The 9,265-nt window shown below is 44.6% G+C and overlaps 1 protein-coding gene across 1 annotated transcript in view; it reads left to right on the forward strand.

The window, feature by feature from the left end:
• tacr1a (tachykinin receptor 1a) overlaps nt 1–9,265 on the forward strand; it is a 40,091-nt gene that overhangs the window by 16,176 nt on the left and 14,650 nt on the right. The window contains exons 3-4 of the mRNA XM_014170969.2: nt 3,934–4,084; nt 7,026–7,222. Of these exons, the coding sequence (XP_014026444.1) occupies nt 3,934–4,084; nt 7,026–7,222 (348 nt within the window). The remainder of the gene's footprint in view (nt 1–3,933; nt 4,085–7,025; nt 7,223–9,265) is intronic.

Here is a 9,265-nt window from a genome sequence, read left to right on the forward strand (position 1 = left end):
TGCATGCGTCTGCCTGGTGAGTGTGTCTGCATGAGTGCGTCGACGACATATGATATCCTCAGCTGCTTGTGATGGGTGTTGCAAAATACTAAAATGCTGTCTGACTCACAGTCTCCAAGTGAAGTGACCCTGATAAGGACCTGCAAACAGTCAGATCCTCAGCCTGCCAAACCAAAACACACTGATAAGCCCTGCTACCTTTTGAAATATTCCCCTGAAGAAAATAGTTATACTAGTGACAACAACAACCCTGAAAACTGTCGGAGAAATTAAACACATGCTTTGCTGACAGAGTCATAGGGAGGTAAGAATGGAAAAGCTGGCCTGATATACACATTCTTTCTATGTGTCCGTATTTGGAAGTCCCTCAGATTGCGTCCCAAATGGCACCCTAGTGTACCACATAGGGAATAGGGTGCGATTTGAGAATTCTTTCATGTTGAGAGAGAGGGATGAAAATATGGCACCGTTGTTGGTTTCTCTGTTACAAATACACTGAACAAAAATATAAACGCAACATGCAACAATTTCAAAGATTTTACTGAATTACAGTTCATATAATAAAATCAGTCAATTGAAATAAATTCATTAGGCCCTAATCTATGGATCAGCGCAACATGCATAGAGTCTCCTTCGCATAAAGTTGATCAGGCTGTTTATTGTGGCCTGTGGAATGTTGTTCCACTCCTCTTTATGGCTGTGCGAAGTTGCTGGATATTGGTGGGAAATGGGTGACATGTCTGGTGAGTATTCAGGCCATGGAAGAACTAGGACGTTTTCAGCTTCCAGGAATTGTGTACAGATCCTTGCGACATGGGGCCGTGCATTTTCATGCTGAAACATAAGGTGATGGTGGAGGATGAATGGCACGACAATGGGCCTCAGGATTTTGTCATGGTCTCTCTGTGTACTCAGATTGCCAAAGATAAAATGCAATTTGTTCGTGCTCCGTAGCTCATGCCTGCCCATACCATAAACCCATCGCCACCATGGGGCACTTTGTTCACAACGTTGACATCAGCAAACTGCTCGCCCACACAACGCCATCTGCTCTGTACAGTGGAAATCGAAGTTGTTTACAACGCCGAACTGCAGTCAGGCGAAGACCCTGGTGAGGACGACAAGCACGTAGATGAGCTTCCCTGAGACGGTTTCTGAAAAAATGATTTGGTTGTGCAAACCCACAGTTTCATCAGCTGTCCGGGTGGCTCATCTCAGACTGTCCCGCCAGTGAAGAACACGGATGTGGAGGTCCTGGGCTGGCATGGTTACACATGGTCTGCGGTTGTGATGCCGGTCGGACGTACTGCCAAATTCTCTAAAGCGACATTGGAGGCGGCTTATCGTAGACAAATAAACATTCAGTTATCTGGCAACTACTCTGGAGGATATTCCTGCAGTCAGCATGCCAATTGCCCTCTCCCTCAAAACCTGAGGAATATGTGGCATTGTGTTGTGTGACAAAACTGCACATTTTGGAGTGGCTTTTAATTGTCCCTAGCACAAGGGGAACTTGTGGAAGGATCATGCTGTTTAATCAGCTTCTTGATATATCACACCTGTCAGGTGGATGGATTATCTTGGCAAAGCAGAAATGCTCACTAACAGGGAAGCAAACAAATGTGTTCACAAAATTGGAGCGAAATAAGCTTTTTGTGCATATGGACAATTTCAGGGATCTTATATTTCAGCTCATGAAACATGGGACCAACAATTTACATGTTGCTTTTATATTTTTGTTCACTATAAAACAAGACTTTATCTGAGGAAGTACTGCCTACCTGTTCTCCAAAGACAGTACAGTATGAAGATAGGCAGAAAACAGCTTCTCCAATAGAAATCCCCAATCACACTTGTAGGCGATGTCATGACGTCATTGGCTAGCTACGCTCATGTGCGGAAACTTCGGGTCTAACGGGGTCTAAACTTCGGGTCTAAACTTTGTCTCGTGCCGAACTGCGTGTGGTCAGGCCATCAAGTCAAAGGCACTTCTTCGATATAAAGTTGTTTTTGACTAAAATGAAACATTTATCTCTTTAACAAGGTTGTTTTATAAGACATTGGCTCGAACCAGGAAAATGAACAAGTAAGGAGGAATGTTTAACTTCTCTCATTTACTTCCCAAACCCCAAACCCTGGCCTGGTCTGCTTGGTCTGTTTCACAAGTGTTACCGGCAGTCTCGCGATGTTGCTCCTCTGTGTTTAGAAACTTGGTGTGTCCTCCTTTTGAATTTAATTCATTTTCCCCCTCCTATCATATTATTTACAAAAAGCAAGTATTAGGGAGCTGTGACAGTTAATTTCACACATCTCAGACAAAAAAGTCAGGGGAAGTCTGTACAGGAGCCCACCCATTACCAATTTGCTGCCTGTACTCTCTCATGCAGTTCCCAAACATTTCACTGTAATAATCACTGGTAAACAGACTGTGAATGCCATTAAAGGGATATTTCAGGATGTTGGCAATGCCCTTTATCTACTTCCCCAGAGTCAGATGAATTCGTGGATACCATTTTTATGTCTCTCTCAGAGGAAGTTGTTATGTTGCGTTAGCGCAATTGCTAACTATTGTTGACTGTAGACTTCCAGCTGTTCCCACAGACTTCCAGTCATTGAGATAATGCTAGTTAGCATTGATTCGCGAAACTACCTATAACTTCCTTCATAATGGACACAGAGACAAAAAAAATGGTGTCCACGAGTTTAACAGACTCTAGGGAAGTAGATAAATGGCTTCACTGACACAATTCGGAAGTATACCTTGATTATTGGATTCCTCGGCAAACACAAACAGATGCTTTCCACAGTTGTCTTACCTTTTATATCCCAAAAACTAAAACGCTGCATGCATCACTAGAGAATAAAAAGGTACAACAGAGCTTTTGGGGAGGAAAACCATTGGTGCAAAAAAAAGATAAGCCTTCAAGTCAATTGGTTGAATTGCAGCTTCTCTCTCTTTGGGCTCATTTCTTATGCCTTGTGTACTGTGTGAGCCAGGTTTGATCCTCTGGTGCACCTGCATTTTGCTCAGTAGGTCGGTATGAGGGCCTGAAGGCTGATGTTGTGTCTCTGTCCTCCTGGGTGTTCTATCTGATTATAATAATTGTCTGAATTTTCCTTGTTTAAAAAATTTTTTTTTTTAAAAAAACACACAGACTTCCATGAAAGTCTCTGGGGAGGAGAGACCGGCTACTGTGTCTGATACCCAAGCCATTAACTCATATTAACTGAATCTGAGCTCTCTTAATGTTCTTAATTTGTTATTTATTATTGGAAAGTTAATTATGGGGGGGAGTTAGTTCCTTTGCCATGTAAATATAGAAAAATGTTCTCAGAATAGTTGTATTAGATATGTTTGCTCGATAAGGAGGCCCTTATTCATACCCTATTACTGTTGCACCTGCCGTAAAGATACAGTTACCTGATAAGTATCACCCTAGCACTACACATCTGATTGAAATAATCAAAGAGTGATGATTAGTTATTTGAATCAGCTGTGTAGTGCTAGGGCCAAAACAAGAACGTGCACCAAGTTTGGGAAACTCTATTGGAGGGATTCTTCCATGATAAATTCTATAATTTAGTGTTTTGTTGATAGTGGTGGAAAACGTGGTCTCAGGCAGCACTCCAGAATTTCCCATAAGTGTTAAATTGGGTTGAGATCTGGTGACTGAGATGGCCATGGCATATGGTTTACAACGCTTTCATGCTCATCAAATCATCAAATTGCTGAATTAACTCAGGAACCACACCTGTGTGGAAGCACCTGCTTTCAATATATTTTCTATTCGTCATTTACTAAAGTGTTTCCATTATTTTGGCAGTTACCTGTATGTGTGGGTGACTGTGCAGATGTTCTTCCCCATTCCTGTAGGTACAATGTAGCAGTGCTGCATGCTGATCTTGTCTTCCCCTCCCTGTCGTGTCCTGTAGGTACTACATGTGCGTGACAGTGCTGATCTACTTCCTGCCTCTACTGGTGATGGGCTGTGCCTATCTGGTGGTGGGCCTCACTCTCTGGGCCAGTAACATACCTGGAGACTCCTCTGACCGCTACAAGGAGCAGCTCACTGCGAAACGCAAGGTACAGCACACTATAATAAAAGGTACAGCACACTATAATTAAAGGTACAGCTCACTATAATTAAAGGTACAGCTCACACTAAAATTAAAGGTACAGCTCACACTATAATTAAAGGTACAGCACACTATAATTAAAGGTACAGCTCACTATAATTAAAGGTACAGCTCACACTAAAATTAAAGGTACAGCTCACACTATAATTAAAGCTACAGCTCACACTATAATTAAAGGTACAGCACACTATAATTAAAGGTACAGCACAGTTGTCACGTTCACAGTCCTTAAACTCCCTGTCATAAATCAGCCAAGGCGCAGCGTGCCGGTAATTCCACATACTTTATTGGAGAAAACTGAACAAAACAATAAACAAGTAAACAGAAAGATCTGTGACGCGACGGTGGCGCACACAAAACACTCACAGAAATAATATTTACCCACAAACACAGGTGGGGAAAAGGCTGCCTAAGTATGATTCCCAATCAGAGACAACGATAGACAGCTGCCTCTGATTAGGAACAATACTCGGCTAAACACAAAGAAATAGAAAATATGGAATGCCCACCCCATGTCACACTCTTACCTAACCAAACAGAGAAAAACGGCTCTCAGTTCAGGGCGTGACAGTACCAAAAAGGTGCGGACTCCCGGCCGCAAACCTGAACCTATAGGGGAGGGTCCGGGTGGGCATCTACCCATGGTGGCGCCCGCTGATCCCTCCACTTTTGTATTACCGGACCACGGATCATCGCCGGAGACTCCGGACTGCAGACCGCCGCTGGAGGCTCCGGACTGCGGGACGTCGCTGGAGGCTCCGGACTGGGGGACGCCGCTGGAGGCTCCGGACTGGGGGACGCCGCTGGAGGCTCCGGACTGGGGGACGTCGCTGGAGGCTCCGTGCCGTGGATCATCGCTGGAGGCTCCGTGCCGTGGATCATCACTACAGGTTCCGCGCAATGGGTCATCACTGGAGGCTTCTTGCAATGGATCATCACCGGAGGCTTCTTGCCATGGATCATCACCGGAGGCTTCGTGCCATGGATCATCCCTACAGGCTCCGGGCCATGGATCACCACTGGAGGCTTCGTGCCATGGATCATCACTGGAGGCTTCATGCCATGGATCATCACTGGAGGCTTCGGACCATGGATCATCACTGGAGGCTTCTTACGTGGAGCTGGAACCGGTCTCACCAGACTGGGGAGACGCACTGGAGACCGGGTGCACAGAGCAGGCACAGGGTATAGTGGGCCGTAGAGGCGCAGTGGAGGTCTGGAGCTTAGGGCTGGCACAACCCGTCCTGGCTGGATGCTTTCTTTAGCCCGGCAAGTGCGGGGCGCTGGCACAGGACGAACTGGGTTGTGAAGGCGCACTGGCGACACAGTGTGTAGAACTGGCGCAGGATATACTGGGCCGTGGAGGCGCACTGGAGGTCTGGAGCGTATGGCTGGCACAACCCATCCTGGCTGGATGCTCAGTTTAGCCCGGCAAGTGCGGGGCGCTGGCACAGGACGAACTGGACTGTGAAGGCGTACTGGCGACACAGTGCGTAAAGCTGGCGCAGGATATCCTGGACCGAGGAGGCACACTGGAGACCAGGAGCGCTGAGCTGGCACCACCCTTCCTGGCTGAATGCTAACTCTAGCCCGGCAAATGCGGGGCGCTGGCACAGAGCGCACCGGGCTGTGAATGCGCACTGGCGACAGTTCGTATCACAGCATAACATGGTGCTTGCTCAGTCACTCACTCCCCACGGTAAGCACGGGGAGTTGGCTCAGGTCTCCACCCTGACTTAGCCAAACTCCCCGTGTGCCCCCCCCCAAAAAAACAATTCTTTGGGGACTGCCTCTCGTGTTTCCGTCGTTGTTGATTCTCCCCGGTCCAGCTCGTCTTCCCAGTAAGCGCACGCTGCTTGGCCTTCTTGTGGTGGGTAATTCTGTCACGTTCACTGTCCTCAAACTCCCTGTCATAAATCAGCCAAGGCGCAGCATGCCGGTAATTCAACATACTTTATTGGAGAAAACCGAACAAAACAATAAACAGGTAAACAGAAAGACACGTGACGCGACTGTGGCGCACACAAAATACTCACAGAAATAGTAATTACCCACAAACACAGGTGGGGAAAAGGCTGCCTAAGTATGATTCCCAATCAGAGACAACGATAGACAGCTGGAACCATACTCGGCTAAACACAAAGAAATAGAAAACATAGAATGCCCACCCCATGTCACACCCTGACTTAACCAAACAGAGAAAAACGGCTCTCTCAGGTCAGGGCGTGACAACAGTATAATTAAAGGTACAGCACACTATAATTAAAGGTACAGCACACTATAATAATAGGTATAGCACAATATAATAAAAGGTACAGCACACTATAATAAAAGGTACAGCACACACTATAATTAAAGGTACAGCACAGACTATAATTAAAGGTACAGCACAGTAACCCTGGGTTACACCAGCCCAGCTCACAGCCAAACACAAGGTACCATACACTAACACTAGGTTTAAAGAAATAGCGTTGACCATAGTATTATATCATGGATGCAAGGTACAGGTGTACAGTAGGATCTTTATTGATCACCCTGTTGCAGGACATTTTAAACTTGTAGTGTATTTGAGCTTATTTTTTATTTTTATGTCCATTAATTATAATCCACATAATAATTCACATTTCCTGTTGCTGCAGGATTATTTTCCTGCTGTAGCAAACTGGCTCAAATTAAGATCCTATATCTGTACACTAACAAATCAGGGGTATTGTAGGGTAAATATTTACTGTGGGGCTCTGGGAAAGATTAGACGATATATCAATGAAATGCCTCCTGAAATGACTGAATCGAACTCAGAATTACAGAACTAATTTAATAGGATCTCTGTCATTAGAATTTTAATGAACCCCAATCCTGTGGTTTATCTGTGTCTCTGTCTGTGTTAGGTGGTGAAGATGATGATCGTGGTGGTGTGTACATTTGCTATCTGCTGGCTGCCCTACCACGTGTACTTCCTGCTCCATCTGTACTTCCCCCTCCTGTTTGAGACGCTCTACATCCAACAAGTATACCTGGCTGTCATGTGGCTGGCCATGAGCTCCACCATGTACAACCCAATCATCTACTGCTGTCTCAACGACAGGTAGGTACACCACGGAGGAACACACACAGGTGCGTGCATATGGCACACACACAGGCACCTAGGCACACACACAGGCACACACACAATGGGTAAATCAAAATGGTTTAAAATTCTCTTACCTGTTTTTTATTAGGTAGATTATTTATTCATTGCATTATTTATATGTTGAGGAACATTCATCACATATTATTCATAACCTTTACTTATGTGGTGAAGGCAAAATGAAAGAAAAATGAATTCTTGCATGAACAACAACTACTTGCTCTAATATGACTTGTTACAGTTTTTTAATGCTTTGGTGTAATTTTCACAATTATGTGGTACAAAACTCAAAACAGATCATCAAAACTCTAAACACACAAAATCATAGTCATTTTTTCACCAAACTTAATCAGTTTCATCTAGAAATACATGTTTCACATTGCAATACATTTTCATTTAAAGTAATTGCCTTTCACAATGCAATGCTCACATTACTTTTGATATGATTCTCTTCTCTTTTGAAAACATTTTACTATTACTTAATTTGACTGATGATCACTTAAACGTTTGGTAAACCTATAGATGTAAACTGGTTTGTCTACTGCAGATTTTGAGAGCTAGATTATGAAAATGTATGTCTATAAAGTAGAAACATAAAAGTATGATATGCTCAAATGTAATACTATGATGATGACTATTATGATTTTTATTTTATCAAGCCCACATGAAAAAAGAATATAGTGCGTACTGTGGTAGGAATACTACAGTATTCACTGTAGTGTTTTTGCAGACTTTACTATAGTATTCGCTGAGGCATACAATGATTTCAATCCAGACTTATGTCAGGTTTGGATTCGACATGCTTAAAGGTTTTTCCCTAAGTGCATGAACAATGAAGATATTTACTGCAATTTCGATGAAAACCTATGGCCAAATGCTCAAGACAGGCTTGATGCAAACTAGTGCCATCAAAACATTGTTTCTTTCGTGTCTTTCATTTGATTACATTGTGAAAGACGTCTTCAATGATCACAGCTTTGATCACACATGAGATTGAATCCTACTACAACGGCTCTGACGCTCGTCGGAGGTGGCAGGACTTGAAAACTATTACGGACTACAAAGGGAAACCCAGACGTGAGCTGCCCAGTGACGCAAGCCTACCAGACGAGCTAAATGCCTTTTATGCTCGCTTCGAGGCAAGCAACACTGAAGCATGCACGAAAGCACCAGCTGTTCTGGATGACTGTGTGATAACGCTCTCAGTAGCCGATGTGAGCAAGACCTTTAAACAGGTCAACATTCACAAAGCCGCGGGGCCAGATGGATTACCGGGATGTGTACTCAAAGCATGGACCAAATGACATTTTCAACATCTCCCTGATTGAGTCTGTAATACCTACATGTTTCAAGCAGACCACCATAGTCCCTGTGCCCAAGGAAGCGAAGGTAACCTGCCTGAATGATTACCGCCCGTAGCACTCACATCAGTAGCCATGAAGTGCTTTGAAAGGCTGGTCATGGCTCACATCAACAGCCTCCTCCCAGATACCCTAGACCCACTTTAATTCGCATTCCACCCCAACAGATCCACAGATGACACAATCTCAATCGCATTCCACACTGCCCTTTCCCACCTGGACAAAAGGAACACCTATGTGAGAATGCTATTCATTGACTGCAGCTCAGCGTTAAACACCATAGTGCCCTCAAAGCTCATCACTAAGCTAAGGACCCTGGGACTAAACACCTCCCTCTGCAACTGGATCCTGGACTTCTTGACGGGCCTTCCCCAGGTGGTAAGGGTAGGCAACAACACATCTGCCACGCTGATACTCAACACTGGGGCCCCTCATAGGTGTGTACTTAGTCCGCTCCTGTACTCTCTGTTCACCCACAACTGCGTAGCCAAACATAACTCCAACACCATCATTAAGTTTGCTGACGACATAACAGTAGTAGGCCTGATCACTGACAACGATGAGACAGCCTATAGGGAGGAGGTCAGAGACCTGGCAGTGTGGTGCCAGGACAACAACCTCTTCCTCAATGTGAGCAAGA

The sequence above is a fragment of the Salmo salar genome, chromosome ssa24 (assembly GCF_905237065.1).
Source record: "Salmo salar chromosome ssa24, Ssal_v3.1, whole genome shotgun sequence".
Classification (NCBI taxonomy): domain Eukaryota; kingdom Metazoa; phylum Chordata; class Actinopteri; order Salmoniformes; family Salmonidae; genus Salmo; species Salmo salar.